Source organism: Acomys russatus, chromosome 6, assembly GCF_903995435.1.
Source record: "Acomys russatus chromosome 6, mAcoRus1.1, whole genome shotgun sequence".
Lineage (NCBI taxonomy): Eukaryota > Metazoa > Chordata > Mammalia > Rodentia > Muridae > Acomys > Acomys russatus.
The window spans coordinates 60642526-60659340 of record NC_067142.1 but is presented as its reverse complement, the minus strand read 5'-3'; the positions used below and the strand labels follow the sequence as shown (position 1 = coordinate 60659340).

At 41.3% G+C, this 16815-nt stretch overlaps 1 protein-coding gene across 1 annotated transcript in view; it reads right to left on the bottom strand.

The window, feature by feature from the left end:
• Nme7 (NME/NM23 family member 7) overlaps positions 1-16815 on the bottom strand; it is a 391631-nt gene that overhangs the window by 24130 nt on the left and 350686 nt on the right. Inside the window, exon 12 of the mRNA XM_051147750.1 lies at positions 8053-8160. Within this exon, the coding sequence (XP_051003707.1) occupies positions 8053-8160 (108 nt within the window). The remainder of the gene's footprint in view (positions 1-8052; positions 8161-16815) is intronic.

Sequence of the window (16815 nt, the reverse complement as noted above, 5' to 3'; positions counted from 1 at the left end):
ACTGGACAGTCATGGCGGTGTAGTATGAAAGATGTATCAGATATGCTGGCTAAGAGACACTGATATATAAAATTAGAAAGAACACTTTCACTCCCTTCCTTGACATCTGATCAAAGCCTCCCTAACCTGCACCTGTACCACTATTGATAGTCCTTGCAGGTGAACCAGCTGGTCAGTGTTGACACTCCAGGGTGATAGATGTGAAAAGATGAGTAAAAGGGCGAAGAGCAATTGAGCACCTAAAGGACCTAGGAGCCACACATCTGCCCCAGAGAAGCCACAGACTTGGACTTCTGCAAAGACTCTTGGGCCCAGTGCCCACCACTCTTGGCTGGGATGGAGCTTAGCACTCACTGGACAGGTGCCTTGGGTATACTGGAGAGAAGGGGAACAGAAACAAGGCAGGTTCCCCAAGACTAGGAATAAACTTGGGGGGGCTGGGAGAGTGCCATGGGTGCGCTCTATCAGACCTGTCCTTATAAGCATCATCTTTTCCATCTACCTCCAGAAGGTTTTCATCATGGCTTAGCTATTGACCACACTGAATTCTTGACACTGGGGCATCCAATGAGGAAAGCCCTATCAAGAGTTCAATTTACCCTCTCTCTAGACACATATCACCTCTGCTGTGGCCCAGGGCTTTTGTCTTCAAGCTCCCTCTTACTGGTCTCCACTTTTAATTTTTAATGTATTTTGCAATGAGGAAGGAGACTATCCAATAAGGTCAATTTTATTTGTTTGGTTTTTTCGAGATACAGTTTCTCTGTGTAGCCGTGTCCGTCCTGGAACTCACTCCGTAGACCAAGCTGTCCTGGACCGCACAGCAGATCTACCTGTCTATGCTCCCCACCCCCAATGCTGGGATTAAAGGCATGAACCACCACCACCTGGCTGCAGGATCAATTATAAAAGGTACTTTTTATAAGACATTATAGGCTTGTATATTTTATTTAATTTTTTTACCAGTAAAGTGTTTTGCGATATAGTTTAAATGTAAAGAATGGAGCTTTTCTTTAAAATGTGATTGCCTTTTCTTTTTATCCTAATAATTTATTTTCCAACGGTCAATTTTAAAAGTGGTAAAATTTTTTGATAATGCAAGATAATCAACATTAAATCAAAACTATTTTTAAATAGTTTTGTTAGAGATTTTGATTTTTTAATTATGTTTGTACATATGTGGTAATGTGAATGCAAGTGCAGGTGTCCATAGAGATCAGAGCTGTTACTGGAGTTAGACAGCTGTGAACTAGGAATCAAGCTTGGGTCCTCAGCAAGAGCAGTATGGGCTTTTAATCATCTCTCCTGCTCCTAATCTTAAAAAAGCATGTGTGTGTGTGTGTGTATGTATGTATGTATGTATGTATGTATGTATGTATGTATGTATGTATGTATTTATATGCATGTACACCTGCATGCCAGAAGAGGGTATCAGATCACATTATACATGATTGTGAGCCACCATGTGGTTGCTGGGAATTGAACTCAGGACCTCTGGAAGAGCAGACAGTGCTCTTAATCTCTGAGCCATCTCTCCAGCCCCTCCAGCCCCTAACTTAATCCATTTTTATTAGTTTAATACAAATTAATTTGTACCTTGCCTCCATCTTCTGAGCTGAGAATTATAATTATTATCCTGGTCTTAAAATGAGGAACCAAGGCATAGAAGTTTAAAAGATTTTCTTAAATATCAAGAAAGAGGCAGATCTGTAATTTAAACCCAGATAGTCTGACTCAAGATGTATTTGCTGTACTCAAAATACTTATCCACAGAGCTAACACTTACTATATTGTCATTACTTTTAATAGTACTGAATTTTGAGACCAGTGTGTTGAATGCCTAGCCACGGAGGACTGAGGAATTAACATAAACTACAAGCCACTGTGCCCACAGAGCAGAGGTGGTGGGAGACATGTTGGAGGTTGGTCTGATGTATTTTGATGCTAATTACTGCTTGCAGTCTCTGAGCCCCACCTTGTACTTTACCTAAGAGCCCAACCTGTTTGACCAATAAAATGCCATCACACCTGGGCAGGGCAAATAGGATAGGCGTGGCTAAGGTTCCCAGGCTTTATGAGACAGAGAGACTCTTGGGAGGAAGAGAGCAGAGGAGAGGAGAGGAGGAAGAAGCTGTGTCATGGGTTAGGTGGAGGAAAAGCACATGCCCAGTATGGACGGAGACTTGGCCCAGATGATGATAATTAGCAAGTATTTGGGATTATGGATGGGAGGTAGCTAGATAGAAAATGTTAGAAACTGAGGGCATGGGATTGGGGCAGGTATCCCATACCTGCCCTACTATGGGAAATAGTTTAGGGGATTTTATCTGCCCTGGCCCAGGTTAAACTAAGGCTATTTTAAAATATAACAGTTGTCTGTGTCTTGGTTGTTGCTAGCAGGTTAGAAAATACTGCCGTAATAATAATTATAAGCCCTAATAATAAACATCATTAGGCCATACTGGTAAGTTAACCACCAACAGAGACAGGCTATTGCTCAGGAACCTGTATTTCCTGTGGATATGGACTGCTCACAGTAGGGTATTTCTAAATGGCCTCATGCTGGGCTACTGCGTCCTTACGACTTCTTATGGGGTGAACACAGCAGAAGTTTCCACTACTATTATTTATGCACCTTAAGCTTCCCTTGTTGGTTAAGGGGGCTCTACTCTATCAGGTCATTTTCTCTTCAGAAACCTTTGGTGGATGCTAGTTTCTATAGCCAAAGAAGCTACTGTTTGGTATTCATAGAATACCCCACTTCACCCATAGTGAGGTCCAGCAAACCACTGTGGAAACGTACACTTAGTGGTGGCCTTGGGATTTTACTAATAAATCAAGGATTGACTCTTAAATTCAATTATTTTTACCCATCTTGGTGCTAGTTTTTTGTGAGGTTTGGGACTTGAGGCAGATTTGGGGTTGAATTTCAGTCTCTGTCACTTATTTTAGTGTGACCCCCAAAGATTCTTTTCTCTCATGGGAGCTTCACTCTCATGTATAACTGGAGATAATGGGGCTTTCAGGTGCTCTAAGCAAACCACTTAACAAAGGCAGCACATGTCACTTGCTAAACAGCAGTTGTTACTTTGTCATCCAGAGCTTAATGTTTGTCACCGGAAAATGTCCAAAGGCCCCATAACTTCTCTTTAATTGACATTTCCACATTTATCTCCCAAAGTTTATTGAAACAGCCCTCTACCAGATTTAATAAACCCAGTGTCTCCTAACAGCCTGTCACATTCTTTTTGGCACATTAAAAAACAACAAACAAAAACAACAACAAACAACCCCCCAGCTTTATTCCTAAGGCCTTCTCAGTGTTGTTTTCAAAGTAAAATTTCCCTGGTTCCTTCAGCCTCAGCAGCAGTGTTTCCCCCTCGGCTCTCGAGTTTATTGTTTCTGATCCTTCAGTGCGCTCTCGCCCACCATCTGACAAATCTCGTGTATGTTGTTGTTTAAATTCATGTTACAACTCAGTTCTGTGCATTTATCTTGTTTTTCTGTCCAACTCTCAATTCCGTAAAGGCTGGAGTAAAACAGCATCCAGTGGGATGACGATACCAGCAAATGAATGAAATTCATTACATTAATGTTAACAGAAGTTATTTTTAAATTCTTTATATTATGCTTAAGGACTCAAGGTGGTTTTTAAAAGTTTGGCTTTTGAAATAGGAAATGATGCGATTCGACCTTTACTTGTCAATTAGTCATAGCTGAAATAGAGTTTAGGATATATTTGAGCTGACTTATTCTAGACATGAAGCCTTGACTTTTCCACACAATGGGGCAGTTTAGTTGCATACTCTATTTTAATTTGTACAATTTTCCTTAGCATGCATAAAATCCCATATCCTTGTGACATAAGGAATCCTAAACCATTTACATTCCTTTTTGAACTATGAAAGATGATACATGCCTTCTATGTTGCGCTGAGTAAAGCCAAGAGGGCAAAGATTTCAGTTATGTGGAACTTCCATGGCTGCTGACCGTGCCACTCCACAAATGGCCGTCACCTAGGACAGCTTTTCACCACTTCCCAGGAAGATGGGAAAACCAGGGTGTCTAGAGTGCGCTGTGCCAGGCTTGGTGGCATTTCCACCTGAGGGAGGATTTCTGCACAGACATGGAGCTGCCTGAGCCAAGTGACCACAGAAAGCAGAAAACATCTAGCGACTTTCATGGCTGCTTTCCAATTGTCAACACTAACTAAAGCTGTCTTTCCATGCAGCAGACAACTGCCACCACTGTGCTCTCTGGACCCCACAGCCATAAAAGAGAGCTTTGGGTAAAGCTGAATTCAGTCAACTGAAAGGATGATTCATTATTCTACAGTTAAATACTGTTGGTCACAAAATGATGCCAATGGGAAAAGCTTTTCCCCAATGTCTTTATTGGTCTGTTTTTGGAAATGTTCATGTTTGAGAAGTCCCAAACACAAGGATCTTAACCAAGAGGACATAACAGTTAGAGTGTACAGTGGCTCTGCCTTAGGGCAGAGGCTGTCCAGGTGTGGCAACCTGATCCAACAGCAACAATGCCAAGGAAGAACCTATTAGAAGTGCAAGTGCTCACACTTGGCCTAATCTAGCCAACCAGAGACTGAAAAGGAACATAGTAAGCTATTTTAAAATGACCTGCCAGGAGGTTCCACATTGCTGCTCACTTTGAGAATCAGTGTTTTGGGAAGAGAAAGGAGCTGAGACAATGTGTGGAGATTCTTAATTGAACATTTAAGGTCTGTTTTAGCCCCACACTTTGGTTATGGACTTGTCACAGTTACTAATTAATTTATTTTTCAAAAGATTTTTTTTCCAGTGTCTCCACTGAGTTTAAAGTGTCCATATGTCTACATACAGAGTAGTTAGCCACATTAACTACTGTCCTTAAGCCATTCATCTTGCTCCTGTTCACAATGGGAGGAGTATCACAGATGTACTGAGAAACTGAAAGACTATGGACCGACAAGTGTCTTTATAGACAATATTATAGAATCAATGATTATAGAAACTCCATGAAGAAAAGAGGTGTTAGAACTATTCAGGGTAAGTTATTCCAGCGCTTTATTACTAGAGATCCATTCTTGTCTTTGAATAAAATTCAAACTCTTACTTATGCTAAGTGAGAGAAACACTAGTGATTTCAATCCCAGATAAGGATGGCAAACCCTGTGCCGTATCTGCACTCTGGGATAGGCCTTATCTTGGTTTGCTCCCATCGCTTATTCTTCCTGTCCAGCTTGTTCCTCGTGCTGTCACTTTGGCCTTCTAAGTGTCTTTTGGAAGTACTGTTCCTGGATATCCTAATGCCACATTCATTCATACAGACTACCAAAGTTCTCCCTGAGTTACCTTCATGGTCATCTCCTCTACCATCCCTCCTTTCCCTTCCCCCATGCCTGTTCTTTCTCCATAGAGAGCCCGTGACCTCCGTGCTCTCTACTCTCCAGAATGCTCTAACACAGACGTGACCATGCTGCTGTGCATAGAGCCTTTGCTTGTCCCTAATGGCTTTGGATAAAGGTCAGATGTCTTCTTCGCATGACTTTACACCGCCTCCAGTACCTCTTCTAACTTTTCACTTGTCACTTCCCACTTCCTGGTCAAAGTACAGCCTTGCTGGGCTATTTTTAGGTCCTAAGAGAAAGCTGTTTGCTCTTGTCTTTGTACGCTGTGTTCCCTCTTTGACAGTAAACTAGTAAGATTCACAACTCTGCTCCCTTCAAAACAGAAACTAAACTATGGCTAAATCATGAGGGTCAGGGTGTGGACAGGCCTGGGCCAACCATGGCCACGAAGGCCAGGGCTGTCCAATCACAAGTATAAGTCGCCCTATACTCACCTTCATGTCTAGCTAGTTCTTGAGTCACTAGAACAAGAGTGTATTCACAATGACTTGTCTGAATTCAGAGTTGTTTTCATCAGCTGTTTATGCATACACTATTTAAATGCCTCTTAAATCCCAGTTGGCAATCAAAAAGTGATATAATGACTTTACAGAATATTTGGAAAAGGAAAACAGAGGGAAGGTGCATATTTTTTCCATTACATAGCACAATTAACATAATTACTATTAGAGGCTGGGGAGCAATGTACTTCTAACATGTTTACTGATATGTTCTCAATGCAATGTGTATGTGTGCACACACAAGAGGGGGAGGAGGAGGAGGAAAGAAGAGATGTATAAATGTGTGTATACATGTGTGTGCAGTTGTGCATACCTATGCAAACACGTGAAGGCAGAGGGGAATGTGTGGTGTCCTTCCCACATGACTCTGCTGTCCCTTTAAGGCAAGGTTTCTCACTGAACATGGAGCTTCCTGATTTTTGTGTAGCTTGAAGACAACCCTCAATGATCCTCCTGCTCCATCCTCCCTTCTGGCCGCATATATCTTTTCACATGGATCTTAACAACCCAAACGTAGGTCCTTCCTCACACTTACACAGCTGTTCTTACCCACTGAGCCAGCTCCCCAGTCCGCAATGCAGTGTGTTTAAATTTTAAATGAGAAATATCTGAGTGGAGGGTGACTGACCTATTGCCCTGGTGTAGAGAAGTCAGAAATTCTTGAATATGCTACCACAGTCCATTCAGCCGTTTTGAGGATTTCAAGTGGTGCCTGGAACAGACTGTTGAAGCAAAGCAAGAGGCAGAGAACTAGGTGTTTTCTTCAGTGGAGGCTGGGGAAGGAAATGACAAGTGTGAGCCCCAATGATCACCAGTAAGAGGGAGAGGTTAGGACTGGCCTTGAGGGGAGCACCGACAGAATACACAGCTGTGCCACAAAATAAAAAGGGCATTGTTCATTTTCTTGGTCAGTGCGCAACTAATGATTCCTTAGGGAGGAACAAATACCATCAGTAACTGAACTGGTCAGTGTCAATTTATCCCCTAAGCTGCTGGGAACTCTTGGGATCAGGGAATTCTGCTGGCCCAGTAACAGTGCCAGTCATGGGTTCCATCTTGAGTGGCTGGTTACTCCCATGCACCGAGTGGGCTTTCTCGCCAGACTCAGAGTTATTGTAGCTTGCAGGGTTCAAACCTGATGACTGTCTTCTTTGGCAGTGTGCACGTCATCTCTCAGCACTAGGGAAGCTAGCCAATAGAAATAAAACTTCCATGTCAGTGCTGGCTTGACTTCTCCATGTTCTTTGTGGTATCTTATGGTCAAGTTCTGGAAGGCTAAGCCTTTGATGTTGTAGGGTCCCACTGTCCCATCTCTCTTCCCTTATCAGAGACTCTTCTTGCAGTAGTACATGGTGATTAACAAAGACACCAAGAGACTACACAGTGCCCAGCTCTAAATAGGATGTCTATTTTATGCCCCCTCCCCTCAAGGCTAAGGGATAATTTCAGTAAAGGGGTAGAAAGGTTTTAAAAGCCAGAGGTGGTGATGACTACGTGAAACACTGTTTTCTAGGCAGAACTCAGCAATTGCTCATAAAAACTCACAGTGACTGTGATAAGACCTGTGCCAGCTCAAGTCGCAAAATCCTAATTGAAAGGAGAGGGTTGAGAACCCCACTAGTAGCTAAGGACATAAGGGCAACTGATAGCTTTTGGGAAACAGAGTTGGTTTCCTTTAACAGTGTGACTCCTAATAGATCAACCATGCTCCAACACATGGCTCCACCCCTAAGAGTTTTGGGCAGCACAAATTGGACTCTATTTTTTTTCTCTGTGCTGTTTTTATAAAAGAAGGTATGCAGTTGGGTGGGTATGCAGGTGGGGATGGGGGATAGGAAGAGTTGAGATGGAGTTCAATGTGACCAGAATACATCATATGAAATTCTTGAAGAGTTAATAAAATAAAAATAAATAAATAAATAAATAAATAGGAAAGAAACAAATTCTTCTGTCGCACCTTCTGGAGTACCTGGGGCCATGGGTGCATGTTGGGGATGTCTGATCTATTAAGTTACTAGGATGAAGTTATCGGATGGCCAAAACCACAGTAACCCCAGACTATCAGACAGTCAGAGATGTGCAAGAGCTATGGAGATGACTTAGAAGGCGGAAGGACAAGCAGGATTCCCACCCTGCTTTGCTTACCTCCAGGAGCCCATCCTCTGGCAGATCTGTACAGTGCACAGCATTTTGAATCTTAGTTTTACCAAAGATTGCTCTGAGAGTGTCTGGACGTAAATGCCGGGCAATTTCCTATGAAATACACATTTAGGTTAAAGTTAGTCATAGGTATGAATAAGAAAAAATATAATATACATGAAACGTCTTTGTAGTGGATATAAATTATGTTTTTGTTTTGATGCCAAATGCAGTATGTGAAACAGACTTGTATGAGGGTGTGCACTGTTTTTCCACTGGAAACAGATTTGTGAGAGAACAGGTGATGTTTATCCACTAGAAGAGGAACCACCTCTTGCAGGGGCAAGGTCTTTACCAACTGATAAACATCCTAGTATGGACTCTGAGAGGAAGGAGATACACACACACACACACACACACACACACACACACGCACGTGTGTGTGTATATATATATATATATATATAAATATAAATATGTATATGTGTACATATGTATATATATACATACACATATGAGCCCCCCAAAAGAGGCTGGGCTTATTGGTCTTGGTATTATTTCCTATTGTTTGGCTGTTCATCGCTCCCCTTTGAGATGCTCCTAGAGAGAACCGTTCAAACAAACACTTCCAGGTTCTAGCTGCTACTCTGGGTTCTGGCTGCTGCACCTACAGTCACCTTTGCTAAATTGCTGATTTGCTATTTAACAGTTAGGCTGGAATCCTGCAGTCTATGCCACTGAAATTAATCCAAGGAACCAAATCTAAAAAGGTCTACTTCTCCTGTTCCCATTAGCCTCTCTTCTCTCCTATCTAGGGTAGGTGGATTAGAAAGGAGGTGTAAGCATTAAAGAACCCCAAATAAAGTAGGTTTGAAAAAGCGTAAAGCCTACACGTTAATTATTTTATTTTATAAAACAGAAGTTATATATTGAAGGTGACAATTTTTCTTGGAAACAACATAAATATATGAAAATTTTGACCACTAAAACATATTTATTAGTATGATTTTTTTAAAGATTAAAAAAAAACAGTACTGTACTACTGTACGTGTGTGTGTGTGTGTGTGTGTGTGTGTGTGTGTGTGTGTGTATCTCCTACCATGTGGGTCTCAGGGATGGAACTCAGGTCCTTAGTTTTGGAAGCAGGCTCCTTCCCCTGCTGAGCCATGACGTCTGTCCTAGTGTGGTGGTGAAAACCATCATGTACAGCCTTTCCTTAATGAGCAGAAACAATTTCCAGATACAACAAGGCCACACTAAGTACTAACACTTTCATTTAAGACCATAAATAATTCTTAAGAAGGAACTTCGGTATTTATAAATGACAGGTTATTCTGAGAAAATTGGACTCTTTTAAAGAGTAATATTTATTTGCAGTTAAAGTCAACAGGCTTTCAAACCACCAAATTCCTGGCATGTTCATGCCCCTCGTCAACCTGGTGCCCAAGCTCCCAAGTGCTTGGTTACTTTACATCTCATAACAAGCACTAAAATTCTGCTCAGGTAACCTTGCAGTGGGAGGAAAAATTCCATCTGAATGAATGACCTCTAAGTTTATGGCAGAAAAAAAAAAAAAAAACCCACACAATATGGTGACTAGCACAAAACTGAAAACAAAAAACATTTCTTTCATTATTTTATGGCTGTGTACATTTCAAGGAGATCTGGACAGGTTTGCCAGCTAATATGCCTGGACAAAGAACAAATTGCTCCCATAGTAAGCTGCTCTTTTTCAGTCTTCACTAACACAGGTAAGAGATGAAAGAATGAAAAATCATCTCTCGCCCCCCCACCCCCTTTTTTTTTTAGCCCTGGCTGTCCTGGACTCATTTTGTAAACTAGGTTGGCCTCAAACTCACAGAGATCCACCTGCCTCTGCCTCCCAAATTCTGGGATTAAAGGTGTGTGCCACCACACATGGCTGTCTGTAGAAATCTTAATAAGCTCCATTTCTTTCAGAAGCATAGGAGAAAATATTGACAACAGTGATGCGATCAGCTACTGTTGACATCTTTGTAATTGTGACTCACTAGGTTGACACCAGCTTGAGGTTGGGACAGTGATTATTATCACTGAGGACGTGAGGGCTGGCTCACATGGTGCGTTTTGTTGAGATTTAGGAAGAAATTCTCAAGTTTCGGGAAATTGGGCCTTCTGAGAGCAATCCATCTGTTTTATGCCCACTGTATTTGTATGGTGCCCACTGCATCACGGAGTCCCATTTGCTCTATTACCTGACGTTTTCACTTACATTGTAGCTCTTGTTATACTGTATACATTTAAAAGCTGCCTTAACTTCTTACTAAAAGAGGTAGTCAGAAATTAATGAGCACATTAAGGATATTGCTGAAAGCTTTTGAAAATATGCAAAGTCAATTTCCAGTATAAATGTTACATGTTAGCAGGTATTTTGCTGCCATAGCTACTATGATGCTAGGTGCCTGTAAGAATTCTCTCTTGCAGGGTCCTCTCACAATGAATGTTTTAAAAGCATGAAATGCTGTCTTATTTCAAGTTTTGAAAGATTTATTTTAAGCCATTTAAAATAACAAAATATCTGCTTAAGCCATTTGCATTATTTACTTACTCACCATTATTGTAATTTTTTTACATGATGATATTTTATTGATAAGTGACTAATTAGGAAAAAAAGGCTGACTTTTGGCACATTTTCCTATAATCATATGAATAAAGCCTCCAGAAATTACAAGTCACAAATAATGCAAACATTTATTAGTACGGAACTATTTTGTGCAGTTATTTTAGTTCTTTTCCCTTTAATCAACCTTTTCTTTTACAGTATCTTTCATTATTTTTATTTATAATATTTAATACAATGAAATGCTCCATAAATACAGTACTGAGGAAACAGTGTCAAGAAAAATGGACATACTCAGTTCCAATGCAATTCCCACACTGCACCTTCCGCCTTCCTCCATGTCTTCCCTGCTGAACACTTCCTCCCTGACTCCTTTCATAGCTTGTGTTCTGTTTGCAGCCCCACAACTCTCCCTTGTATCCCATCTCATGACTCTCTTCAGGCCTCAGCTTCTTCCATACTCACTCCCAGCTAAATACACACACACACACACACACACACACACACACACACACACACACACACACATATCGCTTAGAAGCTGTATCTGCAGGTGAGAGAACACACAGTATTCATCTTTTGGAGCCTAGGTAGTCCTGTGTATGAAACATCCAATTCTATCCTTTTCCATGGGAATTTAATAGTTTCATTTCTATTTGTAATAATGAAATTCCATATTATGTATGCACATTTTCATAATCTGTCCATCCACTAATGGGCATCTGGCTGATTCTGCTTCCTTGCTACTGTGAAAAGAGCTGCAGTAAACATGAATGTGCAAGTATTTCTGGAGGCCGTAGAGTTCTTTGGATACCTGCTCAGGAGTGGTACGAGTGGGTCATATAAAGGAAATAAACGTTCATCGTTTTCAGTGGCTGCCACACTGCTTTCCAGAGGGCCTGTCCCAGCTTACACTCCCACCAACAGCCAGTGAGGCTCCCTTCCCTGCCACAGCCACATCTTCTCTAGAATTTGTCCTCATCTGTTCCTCATGATTGATAAGCTATGCTATACAAAGTACTATTTTTAAATTGGTGCAATGATACATGGACTTACATAATTCAACCATTTAAAAATAAAACTGCTTCTATATTGCATTCTGCTTTCAAATGTAATCAAAGCAAGATCTAAAATGCAACAATTCAACAAATTCTCAAAATTTGTTATCCCCAGTGCTTATGCTAGCAGATTACTGGCTAACCAGCTTTTTCCTTGACTTGCATTCTTTTTGGTTGGCTTGACTCAGCGCAGGGTACAGAATACGTACAGTATGTTAAGCAGATAAATTCCCTATGTAGCGACAAAAACTTAGAAGATAAATTTCTCTTTGGTGAGCAGACATTCATTCTTAATAAAAATTCATGCGTGCGCTGCTTAATGCAGGATCTGCACAGCCTAATGTGTCAAATGTGACCAGATGAGGACAGAGCTGTGCTTAGCACAAGGACAAACAGCTGCTCAGTGCAGCCTCTCCTGCTTGTAATCACCCAGGTTAATGAGGACTCTGAAAGCCAAGTCATTCTTTTGTATGTTAACGCGCATTAGGAATCAGCATCCATCTTGTTACTCAGAGAAAAGGCAAAGGAAACCACGAAATAATTTAACCACTCTCCCTTATACTATTACAGTTTTAGAAAGAGTAAAACAAAATACATTCCAAACGGACAGGTTCTCTCTTGATTCAGCAACTTCACCTCCAGAAGCAGATATGAAGGTAATAATAAGAACGCATTCCATTGGTCAGGTAGAAGTTCAGTCTCCATGGCTACATAGGTGAATAAGAAAATCAGCAATAGTGGGATGCTGAGCTAAGCCACATGCTGAACAAATTCACAGCTTTTTGTTTTGCTTTGTTTTTCTTTTCTTTCTTTCTTTTTTTTTTTTTTTTTTTTTTTGGTTTTCGAGACAGAGTTTCTCTGTGTAGCCTTGGCCGTCCTGGACTCACCTTGTAGACCAGGCTGGCCTCGAACTCACAGCGATCCACCTGCCTCTGCCTCCCGAGTGCTGGGATTAAAGGCGTGCACCACCACACCCGGCTCTTGCTTTGTTTTTCGAGATAGGGTTTCTCTGTGTAGCTCTGGCTATCCTGGAACTCACTCTATAGACCAGGTTGGCCTAGAACTATAGAGATCTGCCTTCCTCTGTCTCTTAAGCACTGGGATCAAAGGTGTGTATCACCATACCTGGCTTTTCAGCCATGTATGTAAGTATATTTGTATGAATTGCAAGCGTGTGTGTGTGTGTGTGTGTGTGTGTGTCCGCATGTACATATATGTGGAAGCCAGAGAACAAGCTTGGGTGTTATTCTTTAAGAGCCATACAGACTACTTCTTTCTGTGAAGGGTTCTCACTGGCTAAGGAGCTGATGAAGCAGACTATGCTGCCCAAGCAGAGACCGCCTTGTCTCCACCTCGCTGCCCCTGGACTTACAAGATCATGCCACCACATCTGGCTTTTCATACGTGAGTTTTAGGGACTGAGCCCAGGTCAAAAGCACTTCCCTCACAGAGCCACTTCCCTAGCACTGCAGAAGCATATTTAATAATGTTAATGTGAATCTTAATTAAGTAGGGTTATACACTATTAGTTATTGGATGATTTTAATCTTATTTTTAAAATATAGATAAATATAATAGTTTAAGGCCAAATTGTAGTGCTTATTTCTGAAAAGAAGAGAAACAAGAATGGTAGTTAATTTTTTTTTTGAGCAAAAATTACAGTTTATTTCTGAGTAAAAGGAAAACAAGAATGTTAATCAATTTTTATTTTCTTGTGTCTTAGTTCTTTTCTATACTTCTGCTTATTTGGGAGTGACATGAATTAGTGATGTGAACCAAGGTGAAGCAGTGTGTTAACTGGGAAGAAAACAACAGAAGGAAATCTGCTTCTCTCCGTCTCTGTCAGAACAAGGATGTTTCCCTTGATTTTTGTTATGATTTCACTTGTGAGGAATTAGATTGAAGGAGAGACCTGGAAGCCAGGGAAGAAAGCAATACAAAAGCCACGCAGGCTAAGTTCACTCACTCCAAACAGCACATAGTACTTGCACTTCCTTGGAGGAAAGCAAGTCAGTTACTCTTCTCAGAGCAAGCAGAAAATGAGACCCGCCCAATGTATGCTTTAGAGTCGGCAGGCAAGGTCTTTAGTAAGCATAATCTCCCAGGATCCTCTACAAGGAGCACTGCTTTCTTGGCTACTGCTAAAGCTCATGGGCGCATGCTCACTGCTCGCTGAGCTCTTACTGCTCAATAGAGCCAAGTAGTGGCACATGTCTTTAACCCCAGCACTCAGGAGGCAAACGCAGGTAGACTTCTAAGTTCGAGGCCAGCCTGGTCTACAGAATGAGTTCCACAACAGCCAGAGCTGCACAGAGTAATCATGTCTCGCCCCCAGAAAAAAAGAGAAAACATTTTATAGGATTTAATGTATCCTCCATCCTCAAGAGATGTTTAAGATCCCAGCAGATGCATGAAACCTAGGCATTGTTTTTCCTATCTATACAAACTTGATGAATTGACTCTACCACACAAGTATGATAAGAGATTAACAAGGATAATATATAAAATTATAACAGCCTACTATAATAAAAATTGTTTTAAATGTACTAAATATTTCTAGAATTTTCCATGTACTGTTTTGGACCATGGCTGACTATGAATAACTGAAACTGTTAAAGACAAAACTGCAGCATAACTCTTGACTTTGAAGTGAGTTCTAGGATTTATTGGGAAAATTATTCATTCTTGGAGCTATATTGTCCTGAACAAAGGCGAAAGTTGGAAAAACACAAGATAACTTGGGTCCAAAGGCTTTTGCTTTTAAATCTGACCTTAGAAATTATTTAAACATGATCTCATCTAATTTGGTATTTATATCTAAAGAATCAGTGAAGTCTATTTATTTTCACTAATTGCCAGGATAAATCAGGGAGAAGAGACATTTAACACCTCAGTCACTAATTTATGTTTGCTGTCACTTTTTATGTGAAATGTTTGAACTTGAGGTTTTTTGTCTGTTTGTGGTTTTTTTGGGGGGTGGGGGTGGGGAGGGGAGGGTGGCGGGGGGGATTCAAGACAAGGTTTCCTGGATTCAGTTTGTAGACCCCGCTGGCCTTGAACTCAAACAGATTTGCCTGCCTCTGCTTCCCAAGTGCTGGGATTAAAGGAGTGCGCCACCACACCCAGTGAGCTTGAGCTTTATTTAAAATGTAAGGTATCTTTTAAAAGCACTTTTATAAAAAGTACAGACTTCTTTCATAATATGAATAATTAGTTCCTAAATCATATGTGACTGAATATTTTCATTATATCTAAATTAAGTGCTTTCAAAAATACCATGCTTTTAATTTATAAATTATATGGAAATAATAATTTTGTTTATTATTAGCTGGTATTAACAAACAAAAATCAACATTCAAAAATTAAAGGGCTACGTATGTCTACATGGTCATTTTTGAGGGCTCTTAAAGTCCTCCTCTTTGGTCTTGCAAGTATTAGGGTGTGTCACCACGATATAAATAAAATGCCTCAGTGACCGCATCCTGAGAACACTGTGGCTCAGAGTTATTTACACTAATCGTAGCCGAGGCTGGACTTAAACCTGGCACTGGTGTGATTGGCTTTTTACCTTTGGGTAGACTTGTAAAGTGACAAGTTCTTTTGTGTTCAAAACTGGTCATTTCCCAGGGCCTCAAAAAGGTTTAAACATACTTTCCTCCCATCTCAGCGCACAGTCTATGGTCCTAAGCAGTGCCGCTGGGAGCTGACATTTGAAGCTGACAAACAGCATGTGTGTGTCAGGGAGATAAAGCTAGTCATGTGCAGCAGCCTCCTGGGATTCCCAAATGCTAGCAGCCCCAGCTGGTCCTGTGCCTCATCCCAGGGTGTACTGCTCCAGGGTAACTTAAGCCCTGCCTTCTGACTGTCAGAGGGTCACATCTGACTGGAGTTTGGTCATTCTGAAGTCTTTTAGTGCTGTAATGTTTTTAACAATGGAAAGAAAAACAGGTACCTTTTCTGCTGGATTGAACTTAAGGCCTCACTCATGCTAAGCAAGTGCTCTATCACTGAGCTACACTCTCAGACTCAAGACGTCTTAAAGAAAGCAGTATTGCTAGTTAACATTTATTGTAGAAATACAAGGAGTTACTTAAACTAACATTCCTTTTTTCTACAATACATAGAATATTTGTTTAATACCAGGTATCATGAAAATATCAGTGAAAGAAAAAAAAAACTTCCTTTCCTATGTTTACAGGAAATAAAAGTGAGGACCCAGAAAGCAGCCAGCACAGTGTCTGGATGCTGATGCTAATTAGAGAGACACAAACATAAGAAACAACGAGAATGACAACTGGCAGCTGCCCAGGGAGGCAGGCCCTGAGCAAGGTCTCCCGGAACACGGCATGCTCAAGCATCTGGATGACGCGTGCATAGCGCACTGCTGAGAGGCTGAGCGCCCTGAGAACGCTTTCCCAACCACAGTCCACGGCATGCTCAAGCATCTGGATGACGCGTGCATGGCGCACTGCTGAGAGACTGAGCGCCCTGAGAACGCTTTCCCAACCACAGTCCACTGTTCATGCTGCTCTTGACTTCTCTCTGCCAAGGAAAACACCGTGATTTCAAAGCCCTTGTTGCTTTTGAACTGGTAGGAGAAAGGCTCTGAAAGACCATGTCTACTGTCCAGCTCCAGACAGGTGTCTTCTCCTCATCCCCCATATCACTCCCATTTCACGGTGCTTACTTTACCTGTGGGGTGTCTGTCTTACCAGTAAAACAAAGCCTCTGCCAGATAGTGGATTCGTCTCAAGTCTGCCCAGCACCATAGCATCCTATGGACTAGGAATGCTCGACATATAAATAGTTCTTGGTATATGGTTGAATAAATAAAAGCAATAATAAGATTGAGTTCTAGAAAGGTGATATTTCAGTAATTAACCAAGCTTGGCCTTTACAGTTTTCTTGTTTTTTTGAAAGACAGCTTCCTGTAGCTCAGGCTGGTTTGAATTCACTGTGTAGTGGAGGCTACCCCCTGAGCTCATGGGAGGTCCCTCTTCCTCCACCTCCCACCCATGGAGATTTACAGACCTGTGCCACATTAGTATTTGCAGTGTCAGCTACTCAAGGAAAAAGTGTTGTGTGCTCTGCAGTCTGCACTGTGGCAGAGGC